Below are 27,489 nucleotides of genomic sequence, written 5' to 3' on the forward strand. Positions count from 1 at the left end.
TGGGCATCTACTCCCCACGCCCCAGCTTCACCTCGTGTACATGGTGTTGTTCTGTTGCCTGCATCTTTAACGTGCTTGGATTGTTCTGTGCATTAAATGTGGTCTGAATTATTCCCTCTCCTTCTCTGCTGGTTCTTTGGTTCTAGCCCCCTATGCATGGGGGTGGGGATGCTGGAGTGGGGGAAGGGGGCACTGGGGCCCGGGGCCCTCTGCACTGGTGTGTGTGTGATGGGGGAGGAAACGAGGGGGAAAGGCCTCTTCACACATTCCCCACACTCTTGCAGCAGGGAACGGTTGCCATGACAACAGAATTGGAAGACATTTGGGTACCAGGCGGAAGCAGCCCCAGCCAAGTCCCCCCCCCCCCGCATATTCACAGCCAGAAGCATGCGCACACATCCCCCCTCCCCCCAAATGAGGACCAGGGGGAGGGCTTGTGCAGCTGAAGGAAACACACAGGTTGTTCTAGGAAACATTTATTGCATTTTCCCCCTCCCATGACGAGCCAACATTATTTTTGAGGATTCCGGAGAACAGCAAGGGAGAAGGTATTTTACAAAAGCGGCTGTTTTTTTCCTATCAGCAATTTTAGGACCAGAAAAAAAATTAAATAAGACAGATTTGATCTGTAAGGATTCAATATAAAATTAAAACAGGGAACATTACAAACCACACAACCAACAAAGAAAGGAGTTTTCCTGTCCCAGCAGGGTGTGGCACCTGGGGGGGGTGTACTCCTACATCACAAAACAGATGTGTGTGTGTGTGGGAACAATCGGTACAAATCTTAGTGAGATCCTGATACAAAATAATTAAGAAACACGCTTTGGGACAAAGGTGGGGGCTGTTCAGTGCCCAACAAGGGGGGGTGACGGGGGGCAGGGGGCTGGCTTTTAATACCGCCAGGCCTAGCAGCCCACTGATCTGTCATCCCAAGGTCGGGGTGGGGTGTGGGGTGAGGCAAGAGCCTATGTTCTATGGAGAACCTGGTCTCCCCCCCACCAGGCACTAGGCACTGATCAGCAGGCAGCCCCCCCAGGCCCTGAAGTCTTTGCTGGGGTCCCCCTCGAAGTTGGAGGGAGCACAGGCCATTGCCCGTGAGATGGCTGTGGTGCAGCTGTGCCCTCCCCTCCCCCTGGGTTTCCTGACCCAAAGGAAGGGCCGGGACTGGCCCACGCCTGGAAGCGTTCTGTTTGCATAGGTCAAGTGCTAGTTTCCAGCATGAAGGCAGGAATGTTTGGGGCTGGGAGCAGCACAGACCCCCAGTGCCTGAACAGTCCCCGCCCCACCCCTGTGCAGGCAGAAGCTGTCGCTGAAACAAACCGACATAAAGCCCAGCCATCCCAGGCAGCGCGCCTGAACGGGCGTTCCTCGGTTCCTGCCCTGGGCCTTGAGGGGCACAGCACCAACATCCGCCCAAGGACTGACTTGCAGGTACAAAAAAGGGTTTTAAAAAACAAAGGCGGCAAGCCTCTGCAGCTCACCTGTCTCCCCTCCCCTCGGGCTGGCAGTTGGCATGTGGCCAGGGCGGATGCGGGCACATGCCCACTATGGCCTCTCGTCCCTGACCAGCAGAGATGTCAAAGACAGCTTGAAGCGAAATTGTGAGTCAGCCAGAGAGCTCCTGCAAAATCACGAGAGGACGGCCACCGCCCTGCCACGAGACAGGGAGGGGGGGGGAGAGCTGTGTCTTCTCCCCTACTGCCCCCTACCCCCCCCCGCCTTCGAGCCCGCTTTCCCCGGAAGAGAACCTGTGCCAGTCCTGGGGGGCCTGAGCCAAGGGAGGGGAGGGGCAGTCGGCGGAGAGGCATCAAGCCCCGCAGGAGGCCGTGGATACCCAGCCATGTGGGCACCCGCTGCCCCTTCTCTTGGGAGGGGCAAGCCAGTCTCCTCCCTCCGCCCCACCCCACTCCAAAAGTGGGTCACCACTCAGCCATGGCTGAACACAATCTGGACTCTGACTCATGCACAGACATCGCATAGAAAATATTACAAACAGTCCCATTTCTACAAATATAGTGTTTTATAAAGAACATTTACGTTTAAACTTTTTTTCCTTTAACTTCCTGAGCCACTCCCAACCTGTCATTCTCGAGAAAATAATTTAGCAGTGAGAAAGTGCTCTTTCTAAGTTCCTGGATGCTCTCGGCCATCTCGGGCCCTGGTCGGCCCCAGGTGCTTCTGATGCAAAGATGGGGCCTGGCCTGCTCGTACCACGCCGGTCTCAGTGCTGCCCTGGGAGCCAGAGACACACCACTCCACACGCAAAGTCCGGCCCCAGGTGGACTGAGAGGCAGAGGTGGCCCCGGCCTGTGATCTGCCAAGGGGAGACTAGGAGCCGGGCTGGGTTAGGGGGCTGAAGAATCACGCTCCGCCCAGGAAGAGAGATCGCTCCAGGGAGAAACAGGCGGGGGGGCTTTTAGCACCTGGAAAGGATCTGAGCCCAGCCCCCCGCCCCAATCCGGTCCTGTCTCCATGCAGCAGCAAGAAAGGCCCCCCAGGCCCACCCCGCAGGGCCTGCTCACAGCTCCTTCTTCTCCACCGCACTGGAGAAGATCTCGGCGAACTTGCGTAGCTGCTCGTTGGCCGTGTGCGACTCCTCCTGGAGGCGCTGGTTGTTCTGCCGGAGGTTGGCCACTTCCGCCTGCAGCACCACCTTATCCTGCTTCTCCTGCATCACGGAGACACAGACGGGAGGGCCATTCCCAGCTGCTCCAGGCCCCAACTGGGCCGCAGAAAGGAAGGAAGAAGGCGGCAGCCCCGTCCCGTGCCACCCCCAAACCAGAGAAGGCCTCTTCCCCCCACCCTCTATTCCTCCCGCCAGCCCCCTAGGGATGCCTGCAGAGTGGGCGGTGACAGAAGCTGTCCAGCAGGGGCCCTTCCCCCAATGGGGCACTGGCCTGTGTCCCTCTCCCCCCACCCGCTCGAAGGCCCTTACTTTCTGGAGGTCGTTGTGCAGCTGCTTCAGCATGGCCTCCAGCTGGTAGACTTTGCCTGTGAGATCCGCTGGGGGCTCCTCGCTGCAGGGGGAAGAATAGAGTGTGAACAGGGCCCCTCTTGGGGCAAGGGAAGAGGGTCCTGAGAAGGCAGCTGGGGGAAACAGACTGCCACCAGCGAGGGGCTCAGGTGCCCCCACAAGCTTCCTGCTGGTGCTGGATGGGCCCCGTAGGCCACGTGGGCTTGGAGGCATCACCTGGCGCTCCCAACAGCCCAGCTTTCCTCCCTCCCTTGAGGGGATCAAGAAGCGGGTGGCGAGGAGACACTCTGCTCCCCCCAAGCAGATTCCAGGTTCTGAGAAGCTAGCGGTGACCCCCTCCCAAAGGGTAGAAACCTTCGAGGATGCAAAAGCGGGAGGGGAGCCACCGCCTTGGTGACTTATTTCATGATCCCCCCACCGGGCTTCCTTCCCAATCTCCTCTTCACAAGATGGAGGGCAGCCACCCAGGGATGCCCAGGGGGGTCCCAGAAGCTGTCCCTCACCTCATGGTCGGCGTGGCACGGGGTGTAGGCTGCCTCTCCAGGCTCAGGTGCTCCCGGCCCGGCCCCTCGGGGCTCAGCACAGACTCGTTGAGGGAGAAGAGGGAGACGGCTCTCTGCACTGGAGGGAAGGCAAGGAGAGAGAGAGGGGCCGGCTCTCAGAGGGCCACAGATATCGGCCCCAGCAGGCCCCCCGATGCGCCCCCCCCAGCTCACACGTTCCCCCCCCCCAGTTCTGCTCAGGCACTGAGTCACTCTGGGCTCTTCCCAGACGCCAGACCCCAAAGCAGCCAGCTGAACGGTGACTCACAGCCGCTGGGGGTGGAGGGGGTGCGGCCAGCCTCCTCAGCTGGGCCAACACAATCCCTGACCCTGCTTGCAGAACGCTGCTCCTGAGTGCCTGTAGGAGATGCGGGGGGTGGGTGAGGGAAAGCTGGCATCCCCTCTCCCCTCAAGGCAGCATGGCAAGGGGGACATGAACCCCCACCCTGCTGTCCCGCTATTGGAAGCACAGCCACAAGACACAGCCAACACGGGACGGAAGGAACAAACGAGAAATGCCAGAAGGCAGAGGTGGTGGCAGGAACCCCTGGGCCTGGCCGGGAGAGGAAGAGGCAGCAGCTCCATGCTGCAGGGTCAATTGAAGCCTGCTCAGAGATTGGGGTGGGGGAGAAGGAGGAAGGTGCTACCCTCCCACATGCCAGATGCAGCCAAGGAGGTGCTGTGTCTCAACAGATGGGCTCCAGGGCTGCCCCTGGCTCCCCCCACCCCAAGCATGGCCCCGTGATGGATGGACACACAGCCTGTTCCACACAGGGCCCATGGAGCCGTCCCACTCCTGGCTTCTTCTGAAGGAACACAAAGACCTTCTGGACCCCACAGTGGTCTGCCCCCCACCTTGTATCATTTACCCCACCTTGCTGTAAAGTGGACAGAAGGCTACAAACAAGACAGGACGCCACACCTGCAAAGCACCTGCTGGCACCAATGACAATGGGCAGCAGGATCAAGTTACCCAAAGGGCTGTAGCTTCCTTCCCACAGTGGATGGTGGAGGGCTTCTGGGGGTAGGGAAGACACACTGTGGGGGGGAGGGGAGCCAGGGCCCTGCCCTTCGGATCAGCCCCCCCTCCTCACTTGCACCCCGCAGGGCCAGGAGCCCAGCACCTGAGGTGTCACTAAACAGCTGGCTCCCGGCTCTCTGGGAGTGGGGAATGAAACTGGGGCCCAGAGGCCGCCTCACAGCCTCAGCGCCTCCTCCAGCAACTCACTGGGCTGGCTGCCATTTGCCCCTGAAGGGGCTTTCGCTTGGTGCCAGCTGGTCCCTGCGGAGGCGGCTCCTCCAGAAGCTGAGCCTGGAAAGACCAGGGCCAGGAAACCTACTGGAGCAGTGAACACAAAGGGCCGGGGATGCTCGGCGACAGGAGGGCTGCAGCCGCTCACCACCTGCGCAACAGAGCTCGGCTGGGGCTTCCCCTCCCTCCCTCCCGCCAGGCCCACCAGCCCCCCTACCTTTCTGCTGCTCCTCTGTCAGTGCTGGCAGCCGAGCAGAGCAGAGCCCAGGCAGGGGTGGGCTCCGTGTCCTCCTGGGGCTCCTCCCCCCTCCCCTCCCAAGAGCTCTGGCGTTGGGAGGGAGGGGCCAAGAGTGACGCAGGCGGCAGGCCTGAACAGATTGCCTGCCGGGGGAGGCAGCCGCGGCGGATGCTGATCTGTGCTGTGCCCGGGGTGACGCCTTGCCCCAACTTGCACCTGCCTCGCTGCCCTGCTTGGAGCAGAGGAGCCAGTTGGACCGGCCCTGGCAGCGGCTGCAAGAACCACCCAGCATAGCAAGGAGCGAGGGCGGGGAGGGGGGGAAGGAAGACAGGCCAGCAGGGAAAGAGGGCCAGGGCCTCGTCCTGGAGGAAGGGAGGGGGGAGGGACCACGGCGCGTCACAGCCCTGCATTTGATAAGAGGGTGGGAGAAAGGAGGCAGCCAGCCCCCTCCTCCAGAGCAATCCAAAACGGAGGGAGGGAGCAAGGCCCAGCTGGTCCTGGGTTCGCTGGGGATAGACAACTCAACAGCAGGCAAGATCAAAGTGCTTCTTGACTGGAGGAGGGAGGGGCTCTGCTAATAAGGTGGGGAGAAAAGAGAAGCCCCCTTCTGCAAAGAGGGAGCGGGGGAAGGGAGCTCAGACCCAGGAGTCAGTGGTGCCAACACAATCGCTCTGCGTCTGCCAGCTTCCGCTCTTACAGAAGGGGGAAAGGAGCCCCTCCCCCACAGCTGGTTTCCAGCGGACCCTGCCCCACAGAGATCCTTCCCACCCCTCTTGCTATAACGGAGGCGCGAGAACCTAAGCACACCCAGATCACAACCACACAGCAACATGCACTGACGCCCCTGCTCACAAGTCCGGGGAGCTGTAAACGCAGGTGCTGGGTGGGCCTTCCTCCCCAGACCAAGGGAAAGAAAAGAATGCCTGGGGACAGCCATCCGCCCCCCCCTTCAGCAAGGTGACACTGACAAAAGGAAAGGCTGGCAGCCCCACACAGCAAGGGGGGACCACCCCCACCTCCCACCCCCACTCTTTCCCCAAGTTTGGGACGTGAGAAAAGCACCTTCTCGGATCCCAGAACCATCTTTGCACAGTCCAAAGATGCTGCCCAGCCCCCTCTGCTGGGAAGCTGGGTCAACTGTGCCCATTTCCTTGATTCTCTGCCCTGGATTCAACATCCAGCTGCCTCCCTGGTCTCCCAAGGCCAGCTCTGACTGGCAGCGGCTCTCGGGCAGAGAACGGTCCTTCACGTTTCCTGCTACCCAGTCCTGTTGACCGGAGATGTGGGAAGGCTTGAACCTGGGACCTTCTGCACGCACACCAGAGGCTCTTCCACTGAGCCACGGCCCCACCCCCGACTGCAATTCCCCACCCAAGCAGCCCTTCTGGCACCGGGCAGCCAAGACTGAGAGGGCTCCGGCGCTTCGGAGGCTGCCTTCTTACCTTCATAGGCCTTGGCGGCGTTGACCAAGCTGGACCACTCCAAGCCAGCGGCCGTGTCCGGCAGCGGCATCAGGCCCGGGTCGATGCGCCGCAGGGGCTTGTCACTCAACGAGAGCTCCGAGGCAGAGATAGGGGCTGCAGAGAAAGTGGGGGGCCCACCCCGTCAAGGGCCTGTCACATTTCTCTGGGACTGGAAGGGTGGCAAGGGCTGCCCGAAGCAGATGGGCCCCAATTCCAACTGGCGTGGCTGCAGCCGTCGCAGTGCAAGCCGGCAACAACAGAGGGCACCAACTCCTGTGAGCGCTCTCCCATTCCCCACCCCACCGGGCTGGCTGTCCCTGCAGCACTGGAGGTAGTTCCCAGCATGGGAGGGATCAGCCCTGACTGCCTGCCTGGCACACTTCCTGGCACTCGAGCACGGCCAGAAGACGTTTCCAAGGGCAAAGAAGAGCCAAAGACCCCAATCGCCCGGCAGGAGTGGGCCAAACTGCTCTCGCCCAGCACTCCCCCCTCCCCCCCGCAGAGAGAGAGAAAGAGACAGAGACTCACACTTCTTCTCCGAGAAGCTGCCCTGGGTGGGGGCCGGGTGCGGTTTCCGCACAGGCAGAGTGCTGGAGGGGTGGGTGCTGGTGAAGAGGACGTCACTGGGTAGGGGCTGCTCGAAGCAGTAGGCACTGGCGTAGGTGGCATCGCGTCGCCCGCTGCACAGGCTCTCATCCGACAGCGTCCGCTGGAGAGTTTTCTGGGGGGACTGGGAACAGGAGGGTGGTGAGATCCAGCAGTTAAAGAGCCACCCCAGGCAGCCAGCCAGCTTTTTCTTTCCCTAGGATGCTAACCAGCCCAATCCACACAGGTAGACTGCCTTCAAATAAGGAGCGTCCTTTGCTGGCTAATATGGCCCTGCTGAAGTTTCACCAGAAGCTCTCCCCCCCGACCCCCACAGGCTCTCAACTGGCCAGACTTCCCTGGACTGAGATCAGAATCCAGGCGGGGCAGCAGGAGGGGGAAGGGAAGGGACCCCGCAAGCAGGGCTCTGCAAAGAACCCCCATTCCCGCCCCCCTCTAAATCTGTGCCCAGCCTCGGTGGGGGCAGCACACCGCTCTCCCCAGCCAAGGCTCCTCAAGGGCCCCCAGATACCCCACTCACCGGCTCCGGCTCCTGCTCCGCCAGGCTGCCGTCCAGGATGATCAGCTTCTTCAGGTCGTCCTCAATGGTGGACTTGTAGGTTTTGCGTGGGGAGCGAAGGTCGCGCAGGGATGCCCGCAGCCGCGGCTGGCCAAAGACGTTCTTGGTGCTCAAGTCAACTTGCCTGGTGAGGTGTGGGGGTCAAGGTCACTCTCCTCCAAGAGGTCGGGGTGGGGATGCGGCTTCCTATTTCTGGCCTCCTGCGAGGAGGTATCAGCAGCCAGAAACTGCCAGGCCCCTAAGAGACCTACTGGACCTCATCAACACTCTTGGTCAGGGAGGGACTGTGGCCTGATCCCCTAGTTTTGCGGTGGGGCAGCTGAGCTATAGCCACTGGAGCAGGAGGAGGGATTTGAACACAGGTCTGGACAGCCACACCAGATCAAGAACGGGCGGTCATCCTCTGCCTTCTCTCGCCCGCCCCCTTCCTGCTGCAGAACAGTCAATGCCCCCCTCGAGCCAATTCTTTCTCTATTTAGATTGTTAAAAAATTTAGATCACTTCTACCCTCTATTCTTTCATAAGGCACCTCATGATAAAAATAAGTATCAAAAGGCAGTAATAAATATGGAAGCAAATAAATACTGAAAGCTGCCTTTGAAAAGCCCTTTAAAAGCACAACAAAAAAGGGACCAGGGGCTGTCTCAGCTGCACTCTGGAAAACATCTCAAGACCCCTGAGCAACTGAGCCCATGAGGGAAGGGAAGGGGGCACAGGCATATTGCCAGGAGTAGTGAGCTGAGGGGGAAGCTGCCACAAGCATCCCCCAACCTCCCTGAAACAGAGCCCCACTGCCTAATCTACAAACCCCAGACGACTTTTGTACCCGGGGCCTCTACTTGCCAGAACAGCCCACTGCCCGCCCCCCGCCCCCCACGGGCACATCAGAACAGAGCAGGCAAAGGGGACCAGAAGGAAGGAAACCAACAGACCCGTAAACAACCAGGCTGGAATGCAGCACCCCCCCGCAAAAGAGCAGGAGCAACCCGGGTGTCTGGCTCAGCAAGGCGGCAGGGCAAGGTCTTTCAGGGCCAGGACTCCTCTGCCAGTCCTGGCGTTTGGCTTCTGCTCCCAGGAGCTGCCTTCCCCTCTTGCCTTGGAGCACAGCAGCCTTCCCCGCCTTCCCCCCCCCCGCCCAAAGCATGTGCTCCAAATCGCCACGAGGGTTACCCCATCATGCCCTGACCCTCTTGCCTCCTTCACAGACGGGTGGGTGAAGACTGCTGGGGGGGGACGGGACGAAGGAGGGCTTAAGGTACGCGACAGCAGAGCAAGGATTAGCCCCAGGACCTTTTTCCCAGCCTCCCATGCCACCCACCCCTACATATGGGCTGTGCCCCTTGTCTCTGGACCCCAGCCCAGGACGCAGGAGAGCCTGGTGCCACCAGTCCATCCAAGGGGTCAGAGAGTGGCCTCCCCCCAAGGCTCAGAGCCAAGCCAGGGACTCACTTCTTTAGGTCTGTGGAGGTGCCAGGCCTGGTGGGGATCTCCTCGCCCCGCTTCCACCCCACCGGCAGGTGCTTGTTCCTGCTGCTCTGCTTGGAGAAGAAGGACTTGGGCACAGAAGCTGAGAGCTGGAAGGAGCTGGACTGAGACATGTGTGGGGCCCGGGGGCCCTCCGCTGCCAGCGTCTTGTACACCTGGGCAGGGTAAGTTGCACGGGAGCTGTTATGGCTAAAAGGAGAAGGAAAAGGAAGGGCACCTCAGCTCAGTGGGAACTGGTACTGCCAGCCCCGAGACACCCCCCCCCCCCAAAGAAGCATGGGTGTGGAGAACAGGAGCGGTACAGAGATCGCTTCCAGGAAGTGCTGGTCTGACCACTCGATGTCAGCCCTGGAGACTTGTGAAAAGCTGCCACCAGGGGGCACCAGGGGCTGGTAATGGGGGTGCCTCTCAGAGCCAGGAACCAAGCCCTTGGCAGCTGGGAGAAGGGGGGGGGAGAATGCACTTCTGGCATCCACATACGAAAAAGGCACAGGCCAAAGTGGTGTTTCCACCGAGACCGAAGTCCGACAACGGGGAGGTTAGAGGCCGCTGGGTGGTCTGGGCTGCTCCTTAGAATGGGGGCCACCAAGCAGAGGGGAGCAGATCCAAAGAGGGGCTGCCGAGCCCTGCCCGGACCCCACAGACGCCCTCCCTGGACCTCAGCCGGCATGGCGCACCCACCCAAAGGGTAGCCATTCCTGAGGCAGTGGCAGCAGGCGCTGGAGAGACTCGAGAGAGACAGGGAGCCTGCCCAGAGGGAGAGCACGCAGGTCTTGAGTGCCCCACAGCCCAGGCAGGGCCCACCAACCTTGGGTGTTTGAAGTGGCTGTTATTGCTGCTGCTGCTGTTGCCCCCCCGGCCAGCCAGGCTGGCTCCCACACCGAGGGCTTTGGGGCGGTAGCCCCAGCTCTGCCCACTGGAGCCGACCCCGGGCGATGGCTCCCTCCTCTTGCTGCTGCCGCTGCTGCTGCCCTCGTGCAGGGGGCCGCCATAGGGAGGGGAGACGGTCGGCAGCTTGTCCCGGCGTGTGGGTTTGGCACTGGTGGCGTCGATGCCGCTGTCGCTGGAGCCCCCCTTGGCCAGGGGGTCCGGCTCGGGCTCGGCGGGGTCGGGGGTGTCGAACCATCGCTCATCGCTGTGGCTGCTGGAGGCGTTGCTGGACAGGGTGTTGCTGCTGGAATGGCTGCTGGAATACGGCCCCTCACCCTGGGGGGGGGGAAAGAGAGAGAGACCATCTGGGGTGTGGCAGGGAGGCGCAGCAAAGGAGGGGCCCCAAAGGCGGCCTTCCGTGTGCTCTGCGGCTATCAGCGGCCCCAACTCACTTTGGAGTGTCGGTTGGGGGACTCCTTGCCCGCCGGCTCCTGCCTGCTTGGCCGTTTGCTCGCGCTGCTCCCAGAAGCTGCCGAGAGTCGGGACTGCACCGGGACGTGCCAAAGCGGCTCTGCGAGGATGGAGAAAGGTCATGTGGTCAAAGCCCCAGTGGGGGGCTGCCTCGGGGCCACCCTCCGGAGCAGCCGTGGCAGCCAAAAGAGGCCCCCTGGAGACTCCCCCCCTTGACTGCCTGGCATCACCCAAGTCAATTCATGTACAGGGGGGAACTCAGCCCCAGTTCCTATCTGCCAGTCGAAAGCACCGACCCCCACCCCCAAACAAGCAACATAAGGGGAGCCAGGCAGAAGGCAGCAGTTTCCTCTTCCCCGAGGCAGCGTTCGCTAAGCAGTAAACTGGAACTCCGTCCCCACCAAGGGACAGGCCTCTGGAGCCCGAGATGAGAGAGACTGGCACATGTTTGCCAATTTCATCACCGAAGGGAGGCAAACCAGGGAGAGGGGCTGTCTCCTGCCTTCCCTAGATGTCAGCCGAAGACAGGTAAAGGAGAGGTCTTTGTGGCAAGTCATGGGATTCGCTTTGAGCTGGGCCTTGGTCACAAGAGGAGTGCCCAGCTGGCACTCCTGCTGGCATGGCCCTAGGGAAGGGGCTTCAGCATGCTCACACAGACCCGGGGCTCACAAAAGCAAGGCAGGGAGGAGTGGGCCCAAGCCCGCCCACCCCTTTGCCCTGGGCTTTTGCCAGGGGGGGTCGTAGCCCTGAAAAGAGGCCTCTGGAGCAGAGCCTGCCCTCTGTGCAGATGCTCCCAGCTGAACTCCCCAGGAGTCCCTCTGAGCAACCACACAGGCCAAGGCGGCTGTCTGTCTGGTGCTCGGAAAGAACACAGAACCCTTGCCTGGGGGGACAGGAGCTGTTCGGCTGGCACTGGGATTGGTCCAAGGATGCTCAGCTCATCCAGGCCCTCGGCCCAATGGTGACCCACTCTGCCCCACCCCTGCCGCTCCTTACCAGGCTTGGTCCTCTCCATGGTGCTCTCCTGGCTGGCCGGCCCTCCTGAGGACGAGTCTCCGTTGGAGGTCACCTCCTGGCCCTGCAGCGGGTCGAAGGGCGCCAGAGGCCGTGGGCAGGAGGCTGCATATCTGTGCACAGAGCAGAGGGAGCGCGACAGCTCAAGGGAAGCCAGTGAGACAGTGGGAAAGACACCGCCCAGCATGCGTTCATTAGCAGATTTTAAAAATACCAGACTGGGAGTGGGGGTGGGGGGAGGAAAGAAGAGGGAAAGATGGGGGAGGCGAGCGCCAAGAACAGTATCAACCGGCAGAAGATTCCTCTTTGCTCTGGGTGGGGGGGGGGCCAGGCCATCCATCCTCAAGCCAGACAGTGAGGGGGGGCTCACTCTGCTCAGCAGCCCCTGGCCCAGAAATGCCCCTTCCTTCCCGGAGCAGACTGCCAAGGCCCCTCTGACAGACCCCAACCCTCTCCTCTGTTCTGTGCAGCACCTGCCACACGGCTGGCAGGAGGGAAGCGCCCGAGAGAGGCCATGCTGGAAAGCCCTCTGCTGGAGGAGAGCCAGGTGGGCTCGCCTGGTCCAGCCCTCCCTTTCCCATGGACCAGATGCCCTGAAAGGCTGACCAGATGGGCCATGAGGGACGGTGCCGCCTCACCCAACTGCCACTAAGAGGCCCCCTCGTTTGCCACCTTAACACCCTTGTCCTCCATGAATCTCTTCACTCACTCACTCACTCACTCACACACACACACACACACCAATTACACACAGCAGAGATGTGCTGCAGGACAAAACACTGCCCAGCTATTTCAGGGGTTACCCTGAATTCTAGTATCATGCAGGAGGGAGAAGAAGAGCTCGCTCTCCATTTCTCCCCACTTCCATCATCTCCCTTGTCGTCTCTCTCCCCCTGCCCTCAAGCTGAGAAGCCCCTGCCTCTTCAGCCTTTCCCTTCCGGGACTTGTTCCCATGGAGAGGCCGGTGGGGGGGGGCCTGCGCAGCTCCCCCACACACTTGGGCCACATGCCACTGACACCATTGGGGTGCCGTTACCAGGAATGGAATGAGAAAGCCAGCAGGCGGTGAGGCATCTTCCCAAGTGAAATGATGAAGACTCCCCCCACCCCCCAGGGCATATCACAATATCACAGGCTCTCTCACCCCACCCAGCAACTCAGGATTGGCTCAGGATTGTGCACTAAGAAAAGCAAAAACCTTGCACTGAATCTGGTTACTGAACAAGCAGCCGCTGCTCCTTCTGACCCCCTTCCGCAGACTGATTTCTGCAGTCCCCCCCCCCCCGCCCCAGGCACTGGAGTCTTGTTCAACTGCTCTAACCATTGTGAGTTTTCATGCTAATTTCTGCTGCCAGGAGAGCTTGGAACCAGCAGATTGTGATGTCCGCGCCAGCCTCTGGGTTTCCCACCTGAGACGGTGCCTGGATTCTCTGGAGGCCCCTCATGTGGGCTTCCAGATTCCCCTCACACAACGTGGGCCATACAACAGGCAGCAAAGAGGCCAGGTGGCTTCCGCCCTCTGCATACCTGTCCGGGGAATGCTTGTAGCGGGCATAGGCCATTCCGGAAAAGCTGCCAGAGGGCTGCCGGTAAGCTTGTGTCCTCTCTGCTCCAGCAGGCGAGGACGATGCCACGTTGGGGGTCTCTGGGAAGCTCACCGGCCTGCCAAGTGAGAGAGAAAGGGGGAAATGTTGAGAAGAAGACCTCAAGACTGCCCTCCCCCCAACCCCCTTCTCCACAGCACTTCAGGAGCACCGGTACCCCAGAACAAATTAAAGCCGGTCGTGGAAGGCTAGTGAGAACGCAGCAAAGGAGCCACCAAGGCCAGAGCCAGCCATGGAAGGGCAGGGAACAGCATCCATCAGCTGGGACCCATGCTCAACACTGGCCACACCAGGAGGGAGCAGGACTGGCTGAGCCGCCGGAGAGGCACTCCTGTGGCTGGCAGTCCTGTCCAGACGCAAGCCACACAGAGCGGGCAGCCGTGCCACACAGCCGCTGCATGGGGCCAGGGGCTCCTGCAGGGCAAGACACCGCCTTGTCTCACCTCTTGCCGTGATGCGCGGGCTGCGACTCTCGGTACGGGGCTGCTGAACTCTGCTTTGGGGGCTTTGTGAGGGACTGGGACTGGCCGGGGGCCGGCTGCTCCCCCCACTTGGAAGCCAGAGAGGAACCATGGGTGGCAGACCCGCTCCACTGCCAAGTGGCGTTGCTGCGGTACGGGGGCCGGTAACCCACCGGCAGGCTCTCCGGCTCCATCTTGGCCTCCATGGTGCTCACTTTGAAGGACTCGGCCCAGCCCCTGGAAAAGAGGAAAAGCTGCGCATGAGGATCTGCTGCACCTGCAGACTGGAGAAAGGGGCAAGTCCACCTCTCCTCCTCTGGGTTCCCAGGCCTGACACAGACCAGACAGGTGCCTGCCTGCCTGCCTAGCTGGGAGCAGAGGCGGTTGCCACGAAGGATGGAGATGCTCCCACCTGACCTGCCTCCTCCCCTCCCCATACATTAGTGCATTGGGGGCAGGCTGGCCATGAACTAAGGTTTCAATATTTCTGGTGTTCTGTTGTGTGTGTCTGAGTCCACAACCGAGTGGGGAAATGCAGAGGAAAAGTACCCTAAAGAAAGAAAGAAATAAGCAAAATCTGCCACTGTCTGGATCCTCTCCTGCCTGCCTGGTTCCTGATCCAGCTCCAACCAAGCCCCTCTCCAGGTGTGGCAACCAGGACGGAAAAGCAGGTACAGGCCTCCCCAGGGTGGGGCCAAGGCCCAACCCCCCCCAACTGGTGTGATGCCTCTCTGTGTGCAGCCCAGGAACCCTGTCAGGCTGCCCTCTTGGAGACCCACGGTCAGATCAGCCTCCTTGCACAGCCCAGGGTGAAGAGCAATGCCCACCACCTCTTCCAGCCCAGCAGGAACCTCGCTGGAGGAAAGGGAGGCAGGCTGGAGGGACAGGCCCAGAACGGGAGACTCACCCCCCCCTCCCGGCTTGCCTGCCTGCCTGGAGAGTGGGCCCTTGACCAGCCGTCCCAGCATGGCCTCTTTTCCTCCAGGGCTCACATGCAGCAGACTGGAGTGAGCCCAAAAGCAGATCTCTCCCTTTGCCAGCTCAGCAGCTGCGGCACCTGGAGGCGGCATCGGCAATCAGGAAGTCACTAGGCAAATGCTGGCAGAGACAAGCCTTTGCATGCAGTTGCCCTCTGGTAGTGCCTGAGGCCACAGCCGGTGCGGAAGCACCAACATAACCCCCTCTGCACACACTCTTCCAACTGGCAAGACCCACCCGCCTCCCTCTGCCGAAAGGTGCTTCTCAGCCCCCCTCCCTGGCTCAAGAGTGAGCCCGGCCATTGCCCTGGAATGCACCCTCTGCTGATTGCGGGGGGGGGGGACTGACAGGGAGGGAGGGAGGGAGGAAGTGCACAGAGGCCAGAGGCAGGAGCCCCACCTTCCTCTCCGATCAGTCAGGAATTCAGGTGGCTGCAGGTGAAGCCAGCTGCTGACAGGGACAGCACCGAGCCCTTTGAGGCCTGGGGCGGTGGCATTCTCCTCCTCCTCCGCCAGATGTTTTCATCAGGCCTGCCTTCCCCAGAGGACACAACTGGGGAGGGGCACACAGCAGAAAGGACCAGCCGGGGCCCAGCAGACCTTTGGGCCCAGCAAACCTCAGCCATGGCTCGCTTCTTCTAGAGCACAAATGCTCTGGGGGCCTTTTCAAAAGACTCATCATCAACGTTGCCACAATTCTGATGGGGGGGAGGGAACCAGCCGGCAGGACAGAGGTGGGATTCCACACCAGCCCCTCCCCCTCTGCCAGCTCGGGTTCACTCTCTTTCTCAAGAGGACAGCGTGAAGAAACGCCAGTTGTCGCTCTCCAGAAGGGCCCTCCCTCTCTTCCCCTGCACAACTCCACCCAGTGTGACCTTTTGAATTCACAGCCTTCTCCCACGCACAGCGAAGAAGAAGAAGAGGAAAAGGAAGAAGAAGAAGAGGAAGAAGAGTTGGTTTTTATATGCCGACTTTCTCCACCACTTAAGGAAGAATCAAACCGGCTTACAATCCCCTTCCCTTCCCCTCCCCCCAACAGACACCCTGTGAGGTAGGTGAGGCTGAGAGAACTCTAAGAGAGCTGTGACTAGCCCAAGGTCACCCAACTGGCTTCATGTGGAGGAGTGGGGAAACCAACCCAGTTCACCAGATTAGCCTCTGCCACTCATGTGGGGGGGGAATCAAACCCCGTTCTCAAGATCAGACCATTTACTTTCCCCCCACCCACCCCCCAGCTTTCCATTTAAGGAGCTCAGGGCGGACTCCAATTTATTCCCCAAACAGCTGGCCCAAGGTCCCCCACTGAGCTTTGAACCTGGGAACGACAACCACACAGGCACATTACTGGCACAATTTGGGCATCTTGGAGAGCCGGGTTTTCCTCAAGGGCTCCGACTGCCCATGCCCCCCGCGGGCTGCTTCAGAACACGACTCCTGGGGAGGAGGGGAGGCAGGTTTACCTGCGAGGAGTGCCGTCGTCGTGTGGAGGGATGATGACCACCTTCACTGTCACGGAGGTGCGCAGCCAGTCGATCATCTGGTCGTGGCTGAGCGTGACCACGGCTACCTTGCAGATCTCCACCAGCCGGCTGCCCTGCCGCAGCCCCGCCTGCCAGGCAAAGCCGTACTCCTCCACCTCCGCCACTGTCCCGTCAAACTTCACGTGGAAGCCCAGCTGGCCCAGCCCATTCCTCCGCAGTGTCATCTCCACCGTCTCACAGCCAGAGGTCATCACCTGAGGAGAGGAGGAGGAGGCTGGGTGGCCAGGCGAGAAGAGACCCTCAGAAGCCCCCTCCCTGACTACATACGGGGAGACCCCGTGGCACCGCGGCTGCCAACACAAGAGGGCCGCCTCTCACCTTCAGCCGCTGCACAATCTCCTTGATGTCACCGGGATTGCTCTCCAGGGCCCGGACAAAGATGTGGTCCCCACGACCGTAGAAGATCTTGATGGCAAAGGAGTCCAGAGACCAACCGATCACATCCGCACAAAAGCAGTTGAACACCACTTCCTTGGTGGCCAGGTCCAAGAGAACGATGAACTCATTGGAGATGCCCAGGATGCCTTCGATTTCTGCCCCCTGGGTGTAATCCTGGGCCCAGACCCTCCAGGCGATGGCCCCGGCACTGTACTGCTCTGCCCCCACCCGGGCTTTCGTCTTCTCCTTCTTCTTGGAGGCCAGCGACATGAGGTTGAACTTCCCCGTGGAGTCAAGGGGGGTGCTGGTGACACAGTTCTCAGCAAGGTCCTTCAAATACTCTTGGCGGGTGCGAGTGGCCATGGTGTGGAACTTGTCCGACTTGTGGGCGGCGTTCTCAGCGTTGATCACCTTGGCCAGCAGGAACTCTCGGAAGACGTCCGATTTGCGGAACGCGGCTCTGCTTGGGATGGCTGGCCCAAAGGGCGGGACGTCTTTGGAGCGGGTCACGGCCACGCTTCAGGCAGGGAAGGAGAAAACACATGTGAGGTAACCTCATCTGATCCTACAGAGCTCCCCCCTCCCTCGAACTCCACAGAGAAGCTGAGTGACCACCTCCTCTCTTGCTACCTTTCAGCTCAACCCAGAAACTCTTCTTGAAATTCAACTCTAAAGAGCAGGGGCCCCCAGGACACAGCAAATGGCAGGAGGGCCGGCAGGCAGAGCCATCGTGCTCAGGCTGGGGGCAGGCACCAAGGCCCACCGTCTCGCATACGAACCTGCCCAGAGTTCGAGTATTCCCTCATGGCAGTGTCACACGTGGCCCCACTGCCAGGAGTGGGATGGGCAGCTAAACTTAACTAGGCTTTCCCAGCAGTGGCACAGAGGCTGCCCCCCCGGAAGATGACTTTTGGCCCCCAGGCCCCCAGCAAACACGTTTTTGCTTGAGCTCTGCTTGCTTTGAAGGGCCTGGCTGTGCTGTTTGCCACTGCTTTGTTCCCACCTGTCTGCTTCATTCCACACGGCTGTGGGGAAGCCGCTGTCAGGCTTATGGGGAGAGATCGACAGGACAGTGGGAGGTGTCACTATCTTGAGAAACACGCAGCGGGGCGGGCAGGGCCCTCTTCACCTGTAGCAAACGTTCTCCGTGCAGGGATTCTGGGCACGGACAATGACAAAAACATGCTGGAAATGGGAGCGGATGTTCTGTGGGGTGAAGGGTTGGGCCCCCGGCTCCTGGAAGATGATGGTGACAATGTCGTTCCCGATGTGCCTCTTCCTAAGCAACTAGCAGGGAAAGAAAGACACGTGAGCGGCCACCGTGCCCTGGTATGCTAGGAGAAGAGAGAGGCCAGATCCTGGCTAGGCAGGCTCAGATGCCAGTAGTGCAGAAAGAGAAACTGGGCAGAGCAGCAAGCCCACAACACTAAGGCACATTTTAGCGGGGGGGGGGGGCCTGCCCAGAGTTTGCTGCTTGACCCATTCCTTTGCATTAACTGGGGCACTGCTGAGACACCCAGCACCACCCTTCTCCTCTGCAGCAGGGCTGCCCACCAGCAGAAAAACCCCAGGAAATCGGCAGGGTGAGGCTGGAGCCTTAAGGGGAGCTGCAGCACCTGCTTGGAATGACCCCGGGTCCAGGCCTGGCACTTATCACGTGAGCACATGAAGCTGCCTTATACTGAATCAGACCCTTAGTCCATCAAAGTCAATATTGTCTGCTCAGACCAGCAGCGGCTCTCCAGATCTCAGGCAGGGGTCTTTCACCACCTACTTGCCTAGTCCCTTTAACTGGAGATGCTGGGGATTGAACCTGGGGCCTTCTGCATGCCAAGCAGACACACTACCACTGAGCCACGGCCCCTCCCCAAGCGCCTCCAAAGGGGCAGGCGGAAGAGCTCCCTCTGTCTGGCCTGTCCTGCGCAAGGCCTGTTACCTGCTGCCTGTTGTTCGGGGTGTAAGGGAGCATCGTTGAAACGTGGAACATGATCTCGTAGCCCTGGTAGGTGGTGTAGAGGGAGTGGATGCCCGTGGAGTCGGCTGCAAGGCAAAGTGGCCGAAGGTGAGCAAGGGGAGATGGCTCTGTGGGCCTCCCGCCCTCCCACATTGGGGGGTGCTGGAGGCAGCAAAGGGCAGCCAGGGATCCTCCTGCCTGCCTCCTGCAACAGAGACCTACTTTTGGTGTCCAGCTGGGCGGCGTACTTGCTGAAGCCCCGCAGGCACACCTTCTCCCCGAGCAGCTCCAGGAACTCCTCCAAGGCCGCCCCTGCTCCCTCGTTGTTGTACATCTCCTCCTCCGAGCTCTGGTTGGCTTTGCAGTACAGGATGCCCACCTTGTGCTTCCGGCAGAGCTGCCAAGGCAGGAGGAAGGGACCTGCATGAGAAGCGCCCGGTGGGAGAGCCTCCGCCCCGCACCCCAGCTAGAGGCCCCCAAAGGGCAAACCCAGTCCAGCCTCAGCAACTGGAGGAAGGGGCAGAAAAGGGGGACGGAGCGGAAACATGAATGGGGGGGGGGATAGCGGCAAAAGCAGAGGCGATCCCCCCCGCTTCCAGACGCCTGGAAGGAGGGGGTGCTGCCTGCTATCTCAGCCAATGGCTGAGAGGTGCCCAACCCCCCTTCAAGGGGCACCTGGCTCAGCCCGCCCCCCGCCCCACTCACCCCCTGCTCATCCAGCTTCCGCAGCTGCTCTGTCACTTTGGGTACGTTCAGGGCCAGTCGCAAGCAGTGGATGTTCAGCTCGGGGACCGTGTACTCCAGCGCATCTTTGAGAGGCAGCCCACGGACAGTCCCATGCTTGGTGGTGGTGGGTGTGGCGTCCTCCAGAACGGACCCCCGGAGAGTTGTCAGCTGTGGGGCAGATGAAGAGAGTGTCACAGGAGCCTCCCCCAAGCAAAGATGCAGCCGCAGCTCCCGGGAGCTTGCCAGCAGCCCTCAGCACCAGTGTCCTGCTCCTTCCCCACCACACCACCACCTCAGCCCAAGAACTGGGCTGGCCTGACAGGGCGGGTCACCGGGAGGCTCTCTGAGGCCAGGGCTGCTCTGCTTGGCTCAGAAACAGGGTTGAGCACATGGACACAGGAAGCTGCCTTCTCCTGAACCAGACCCTTGGTTGGTCCACCCATGTCCGTAGTGTCTACTCAGACTGGCAGCAGGTCTCCAGGATCTCATGCTGAGGTCCTTCGCATCACCTCCTACTAGATCCTTTTTAGCTGGAGATGCTGCCGGGGATTGAACCTGGGACCTTCTGCACTGGAAGTAGGTAGATGCTCCACCACTGAGCAAGGTCTTGCCTCCCGAGAGACAGCCCAGGAGCAAAGCCCAGCTCATTTGGCTGGCACAGCAGCACCATAGCTGGCACCCCCAAGACTGCTGTGTGGAACCTGAAGGCAACGTGTGGGTGGCGAGGCTTTGCACTTTGGCCGGATGCTGCAAACCAGAGAGCTGGAGCTGGCAAGGTGGAAGACCTCAGCCTGAGACGCCAGAGATGCTGCCAGTCAGATAAGGCAATACTGGCCTGGGTGGAGCCCAGCGGTCTGCCTCAGTCGAAGGCAGCCTCATGTGCGTTTGTGTGTTTGCAGTCCTGCAACTGGGGTGGAGCCCAGGCCCTGTCCCCCTGCAAAACCAGGTTTCCCTGCAAAACCAGGTTTCCCTGCAAAACCAGGTTTCCCTGCAAAACCAGGTTTCCCTCTCCAGTCACTGCCTTGCTGCGAACGTGGTTTCTGCACTGCAATGCCCTTTACACGGCTTGGGACAGCTTCCCGTGCAGGCCAGTGGCAGGGCCATGTCGGTGGGCCGCCCTCCTGACCAGCAGCTTCTCTGTGTGGCCCTACTGGGCCCCAGAGCCCCCACCCCCAGCACCACCACTGGCTTAAGCCTAGCATCTAGACCCCGGGGGCACCGGGACTGACCAGCAAGGGGGGGGGGGACTTGTGAAGCCTTGGTGGCAGCCCAGCTCCTCCCACCCTGGGTGGCTGCAGCGGCTTGTCATGGTCCCCGGCACTTGCCGCAGCTTCTATGAGCCCCTCCCCCCCCCGTGCAGAACACCTTTGCCTGCCCGCTGCTCTCTGCCACAAGAGTCTTGAGTGAAGCCCGTCCTCTCCGCAGCTGCACTGCCCAGAGGGAAGGACGTGCCACATAAGCAATGGGAACAATATGTGGGGGCAGTGGGGGAGGGGAGAGGCTTCCTGCAAAAAGTGTGCTACGGTGAAACATTTTTAAGTGGGGGGGGGAGTAAGGCCCCCCCACTGGATCCCCTACAAATTTGCACTAGTCTGTCCCCAGCAAGGTACTAAGGGGGGAGAAGGAGAAGAGCCCGCCAGAGCTGGGCGACTGGTCAGCACCCAGGAAGTATTTGGGCCAAAGGATCCAAAGGACTCCAGTGGGACTTGGCTGAGGAAGCCAGAGAAGCACAGGGCCAAGGACCGGAGCCACCACAGCAGAGATCCATAGAATCATAGAGTTGGAAGGGACCACCAGGGCCATCCAGTCCAACCCCCTGCACAATGCAGGAAACTCACAACCACCTCCCCCCCACACACCCCCAGTGACCCCTACTCCATGCCCAGAAGATGGCCATGGTGCCCTCCCTCTCGGTTGACAGATTGTACCCAAAGAGTGCTTGTTAATGGTTCCTCATCCACTTGGAGAGGAGTGACTAGTGGAGTGCCTGAAGATCCTTTTCGCACACACTACTGCTAAGACAAGTCTCCCCCATCCTATAATTATGCATTTGATTTTTCCTACCTAAATGCAGAACTTTACATTTATCTCTGTTGAAATGCATTTTATTGGTTTTAGCCCAATTCTCCAGCCTGTCAAGATCATCCTGTATCCTGGCTCTGTCTTCTACCGTATTTGCTATCCCTCCCAATTTAGTATCATCTGCAAATTTAACAAGCATCCCCTCTATTCCCTCATCCAAATCATTTATAAAGACGTTTAACAACCTTAGGCCCAGGACAGATCCCTGAGGCACTCCCAATAGTCACTCCTCTCCAAGTGGATGAGGAACCATTAACAAGCACTCTTTGGGTGCAATCTGTCAACCAATTACAGATCCACCTAACAGTAACAGGATCTAAATCATATTTTCCCAATTTGTCAACAAGAATATTATGGGGAACCTTATCAAAAGCCTTACTGAAATCTAGATAAACTATGTCTACTGCATTCCCCTGATCCAGCAAGGTAGTAACTTTCTCAAAAAAGGAGATAAGATTAGACTGACATGACTTGTTCTTGAGAAACCCGTGCTGGCTCTTAATAATCACAGCCATCCTTTCTAAATGCTCAAGGACTGACTGACTGATGATTTGTTCTAAAACTTTTCCAGGTATAGATGTCAAGCTGATGGGTCGGTAGTTACCCGGATCCTCCTTTTTCCCCTTCTTGAAGATGGGGACAACATTTGCCCGCCTCCAGTCTTCTGGCACCTCACCTGTTCTCCAAGACTTCTCAAAAATAATGGACAGAGGCTCAGAAATTACATCTGCCAAGTTCTTTGAGTATCCTTGGATGCAATTCATCTGGCCCTGAGGATTTTGTTTCATATAAAGAAACTAGGTCTTTGTGCACTACCCCAATGCCAATCCTCGGCTGCAACTCCTTTCCCTCATCATGGGTTCTGTTTATGCCATGTTGAGCACCACTTCCCTCACAAGAAAAGACTGAGGAAAAATAGGAACACCAAGGAAGTCCAGGGTCGCTACGCAGAGGCAGGCATGGGCCAACTACCTCTGAACCTCTCTTGACTTGAAAACCCCATGAGCTGTCGACATACATCAGCTGCAACTTGAAAGCATTTTCTTTCTACCACCACCTCCACCCCTGCTGGTGCTCCTAGCACTGGCTGGCATACGGAGCCAGTTCACAGATGAAGCGCGCACACACACACTTTTCGCAGCAATGCCTCTGATCCTTCCTGCTGTGGCTCATCAACCAGTTCTTCCCGAATTAAGGAGCCTTGGGGAAGAGCCACCTACCTCGCTGGTGCGGAAGATAATCCTATATTGGTACTGAGGCCCATGCTCCCGGTGGTCCTCCAGCTTCTCGCGCCTGAGGCTGACGGCCACAGGCCCCAACTTCTCGTCCACCCCAAAGTAGTTGGAATGCTCTGGAAAGAGAGGGGGAGCAGATTGCTCACTCAGGGGGGCAGCAGGCTCTCCCCTGCACACAGACAACAGACCTCCATGTCCCTGACCCACCTCTCAGACATGGCCAAAGCGGGGCAGACAAGTCCCTTCCTGCCCTTCAGGCCAGCTCCAGCTCCTCCTCAAGGTCTCGCTTCCAGGCCTTTCCTGAACCATCCTCCCCTCACCCGACTCCATGCTGGAAGGCCTGGAGGCCATGTACAGAGGCACAGGGAAGGGGGGGTGCAGGAATGGGCAAGCCCCCTCCCTCCCCATGCCCGGCAACCCCTCCACCTCCCACCTGCCAGAGCCCTCAACAGAGAGGGAAGGCCCAAAGCCACTAACCTTTACCACAGAAATAATCCTGGTAGTAGCGGGCACCCAAGTCCACGTGCTCAATGCTGTAGTGTTTCAGCCTGCTGGCATTTTGCTGCTGCTCCTTGGGGAATTCCAGCACAGAGATGCTGGCGTTGGTGCAGTACGTGGCAGGGCAAGCCTCCACTGGGCTGCCCTCCCCGCCCCCAAGGGAGCTGGCAGAGGCCCGAGAGAAGCTGACATTGCGCTCTTGTTCACTGCCAATCTCGTTGCGGAAGTGAGGGCAGCTGAGCAGGAGGCTGTTGCTGTTGTTGTCTCCGGGGTCGTGCTCCAGGTTCTCCTTGTAGCTCAGCTCCTCGGTGCTGAGGAAGGAGGTTGTGGGGAGCTCTAGGCCCCCCAGGCCACAGGACCGGGAGACAGCCGCAGAGACAGCGGATGCGGCAGAGGCCCCCGTAGCAGTGTTCCTCCTCTGCGCGACGTAGGCCCGCCTGGCCACCACCTCGTTGAGGTCAAAGAGCATGCTCTGGACGTCATAGTGGGCAAAGCTCTTCTGACACAGCCAGGCCCGGCCCCCTTCCTGGCCCTTGCCTTCCTCGGGGTCGGAGAGGGCCTTGCCGGCCTCCTGGTCGCTCCGCCCACTTCGCAGCTTCCTGAAGATGGAGTCCCCGCCGCCCGCCTCTGCCTTGGGACCCTTCTTGCGGGACTTCTCCTTGTGCTGCAGGGAGAATTCCTCCCCCAGCAGGGGCAGCCCTTGAGGGTTCCTGGCTTCGGCCTTCCCACTCCGGGGAGCCCGGCAAGACTCCAGCGGCTGGGAGAGAGGGTTCCCATTGCGGAACTCCTTCAGCATGTCGTAGAAGCTCTGCTCCGAGATGCCCTGCACATCGATGGAGGAGGTGCTGCCGTACTCGCGGAAGAGGGGCAGGCCGCTGGCCAGCTTGGCCCCCCGGGGCTCGAAGGCCTCGTCCAGGTCACACTCGCTGAGCGTGACCTCGCTGCTGCTCCGGTTTCGCAGCGGAAGGAACCCCCGGCCTGGGGACCGAGGCCAGCTGTCCTGGAACTCGGCATCCTTGGACCTCCTCCGGGCCAGGCGCTGGAAACCTCTGAACCCCGAGGGAACGGCTCCGCTGGGAAGCTGGCCATTCTGGAAGCCCTGTGGCGCAGAGGCCGGGGTCTCCAGGTCTCGTGACAGGCTGGGGATGGCGGGATCCTTCAGCCCTTCTTTCTTGGGGGGCCAGTCGGCGATTCTGGCCCGGACGCCCATTTTCGGCATGGCCGGGGTTGTGGTGGCTGGCCGCGAGGCGGCAGTGCCCTCGAGGTGCCTGGTGCAGCCATTGGGAGCCCAGAAACCCAAAGAGCAGTAGTCGCCGCCTTTCAAGCCCGGTCCCCCCAGATCTCCGCTCTCACGAACAGGCCGATACGAGGTCATAGTCCACAGGCAGCACTAACTCCTTCGCCCGGTGGGAAGGCCCTGCTCATCTCCATCGGGACACGCAGGCCTCAGCCACTGCTGGGAAGGAAGGCGCCATGTGCTGCTGGCCTGCCAGAGCCCACCAGAGGACTCGCTGCAGGGTGCCTCCCTCCAGCCATGGCCGCAGATGGCAATGCTTGAGCGCCCACATGAGCCAGATTCAGCTGCGGCTGGGGTCTTCTCCCCACGCTCCCGGCTACTCCAGAGACAGGCGCTGCTGGGATGCTTCCTGGACCATCCTGAAATAGAAAAGAGGAAACGACACCTTAACCAAAGTGTGGCAGAGACTCAGACCTGGCCAAGGCCACCGGGACCAGAGGCAGAGGCTCAGAAAGCACACGGCTAGCCAGCAACAAGCCAGCTGCTTCTCAGACCACTGCCCAAACTCAAGATGGCTGCTCAAGGCCCTTCCTGCCCCCAAACTCCCAGGGGCTCATGGGCAGGAACCTTACGCTTGCCCTTATGGGATGTAAACCTCTACTGAGCATGAGCAGAGCTAGACGTCACCCAGTTTACACATACCCACGCACACTTATTGAGAAGACTGAACTGGCAGGCTCACCCCACCCCCCACCCTGATTAAGCCCCAGGGAGCAGCACTGCAGAAAGGACATACAGAGAAAACAGTTGTGGAGGGGATCCGTGCAAGCAAGCTAGGGCAGAGGGGAGGGGAAACAGCACGCCCCCCCTCCCGTGACTCTGCCGTGCAGGCAGAACCTGGCAAGCTCCTCCTCCCTGTAAGCAGACCCACAGCAGCTGCCCCCCTTTTCCCACCCCCTCCCAAACACTCTTTCAAATGTCAGGCAGGAGGTGCGCGGCTCCCTCAGTCCTCCTCTTGCACAGAAGAGGTTCTACCCCTGCAGACGACAGCCTACTGAGTCACTCCAAAGGGGGAGCTGACCCAGGAGGGCTGCTCAGGACCCCACAGGAAGCGTCCCGTCACACCGACATCCCTTGCATCTTTGTGCGCACACTCTCCACATGCCCTGCAGACCAGGTGCCGCAGAGCACAAAATCCCCTTGCTCAACGCAGTTGCTCTCTCGCACCTCGGAATGGGCTGCGCTTTGGGATAGGCAAGGGCACCTTCCAGGTGCCAGCATCGAGCCAAGGGATGGTGCCCCCACCTGTCTCCCCAGTGGAAGGAAGCATGGAGGCCCTACAGGCCAGGAACGTGCTATGCCACCAGGCATGCAAGAATGAACCACTTGCAAGTTCCCCTAACAACTCGACACCCCACTTTGGCTACAAGGAACTGAAGCTGAGAGGCAGCAACTCATGGCCACATGATGAGCCCACAGCAGAGACAACCTTGGAACTGCCCCCCCCCCACCTCCCGTCCAAAAGTAGCTCTCGCCTGTCTGTCTAAGGTGCAGCTGCACTTGGGAGTCCTGTGAGCACCAAGTCCTGTTTGTCCCGCCTCAGGGAAGATTTCCAGAGAACTGGAACAGGGGCAGAAAAGGGCAAAGAGGTGGTTGAAAGCGCTGGAGTGACTCCTCTAGAGAGAAAGATTTTGAGGGTCTTTAGAGACAAGACAAGGATGGGTGAAGACTTAACAGCTTTATAAAATTATTTCTGGTGTGGAATCAGTGGGCAGGGAGACCTTCCACCCTCCCATCCCATAATGCTAGTCCCTGGAAAGGTGGTAGGCCCAGGACAGACATCACACGATCCATCGTGAACTAATGGAACTCCCTGCCACAAGAGGCAGTGGTGGCTGCTAGTTTAACTGGTTTGCAAGCAGGCCAGACACCTTCACGGGAGACGTGGCAGAGGTAGCCTGCCAGAGGGGCAAACATCTCCTACCCACATGCCCTCCTGACTGGCTTCCTGAAGGCATTTGTGGGAAACTGGGTGCTGGGTCTACCTTGGTCTGACCAAGCATGCTTGAGGGAAGACGCAGCCACCTTGTGGAAAGCCAGCACAGAGTCCCTACTAAAAGCCAAGGACCCAGCCAATCAGGGACGCCACACAGCAGGCAGCCTGAGCAAAGCCCCTGGGACCCAGGCCCAGCCAAGGAGGGAGAGCCTCACCCCCACAACTCTCTTCAAGGGAATTTCATGCCTACAGGAAGAAGAGCCTCCAGGCTTCTCTAGGGCAGAACCGGCTGCTCTTCTCCTCCGCTGAACTGCAACAGAAAAGCAGCTCTGGCTCCCGGCAGCAGCTGCTCGCAAATGTGCTCTGGGGGGGTTACTGGGGCTGTGGTTGCCCGCAGGGGGTCCCTGTTATCTGGGAGAAAGCCCGACATACCAAGCCTGTCAAACAAACAAATGGATCTGGCCATGAGGAAAGGCCCAGAGGAGCGAGGGCTAAGACAGGCATCACCCAGGGCCCCAACGGATGCTCCCTTCTGCAACGCACCCATGGCACACTTCCAGGAAAACTTTAGCGGGGGGGGGGGGGAAGCAGCAGCTGTGCTTTGAGAGCTCAGCCCTGGGCTCCATGAAGTCCAAGCTCCCCCCCACCAGCCACTTATGAATGGTTTATTGTTTCCGAAGGGGGCCAGGAGGCAAAACACCAAGCCCTCTCGAGGAAGGATCTCCCCACCCCCGGCCTCCAGGACAGAGGTCTGAATGCCTTCCCGAGGGTTCCAAATCCCCATGCCTTCCCCCAAGACAGCCCTGGTCCGGCTTCCAGGAGACAGGCCGTCAGTGAGTACCTGGAACCACTGGAAGCGCCAACCAGCTCCGCTGCCCCCAAGTCCTGCCTAGGCAGGCATGAACTCAGCCCTGTCCTTATGTGGGGGCGCAACATTCCAGGGACACCCCCCCCTGCGCCTCAATAGCAAGGAAGGAAAGCAGCCACCCTCTTGCCCCTGTGAGCCTGCAGTGGGACCAAAGCCGGCTCAGACAAGCCTCATGCTGGCAGGAGCTGGGCTGCAGGCTACGATGGGAGAAGGACAGAAAAGAAGCTGCGGGTGGGGGGGGGGGAGAAATGTTGCCTGGGGAGGGTCTGTTAACCCGAGCCCCCTTCGCAGTTTCCCCACAGAAATATCTCTCATCAGCTGGGCCAGACCCCAAGCAAGCGTTTACACACACCCCCAGTTTTTTTTATTTTTATTTTTGTGAATTGTACTTTGGCCCCTGCTGTGGGGAGAGCCTTCGCAGCTGCTCTGAGCCCAGATATAGAGGGGTGCGGTGT

The 27,489-nt window shown here is 59.9% G+C and overlaps 1 protein-coding gene across 1 annotated transcript; it reads right to left on the reverse strand.

Moving 5' to 3' along the window:
* Positions 1 to 2,519: 2,519 nt before the first annotated feature.
* On the reverse strand, positions 2,520 to 24,422 carry SIPA1L3 (signal induced proliferation associated 1 like 3). Its single transcript, XM_056847478.1, has 20 exons — positions 22,913 to 24,422; positions 22,421 to 22,551; positions 19,098 to 19,286; positions 18,615 to 18,789; positions 18,375 to 18,478; positions 17,568 to 17,725; positions 16,379 to 16,955; positions 15,980 to 16,254; positions 13,525 to 13,779; positions 13,005 to 13,139; positions 11,460 to 11,590; positions 10,445 to 10,563; positions 9,931 to 10,328; positions 9,087 to 9,311; positions 7,599 to 7,761; positions 7,001 to 7,202; positions 6,452 to 6,586; positions 3,481 to 3,598; positions 2,939 to 3,020; positions 2,520 to 2,671 (listed from the first exon to the last, which is right to left on the reverse strand). The coding sequence occupies exons 1-20, from the start codon at positions 24,306 to 24,308 to the stop codon at positions 2,522 to 2,524; spliced, it is 5,118 nt and encodes a 1,705-aa protein (XP_056703456.1). The 5' UTR covers positions 24,309 to 24,422; the 3' UTR covers positions 2,520 to 2,521.
* Between the last annotated feature and the right edge of the window lie 3,067 nt (positions 24,423 to 27,489).

The sequence above is a fragment of the Euleptes europaea genome, chromosome 3, assembly GCF_029931775.1.
Source record: "Euleptes europaea isolate rEulEur1 chromosome 3, rEulEur1.hap1, whole genome shotgun sequence".
Classification (NCBI taxonomy): domain Eukaryota; kingdom Metazoa; phylum Chordata; class Lepidosauria; order Squamata; family Sphaerodactylidae; genus Euleptes; species Euleptes europaea.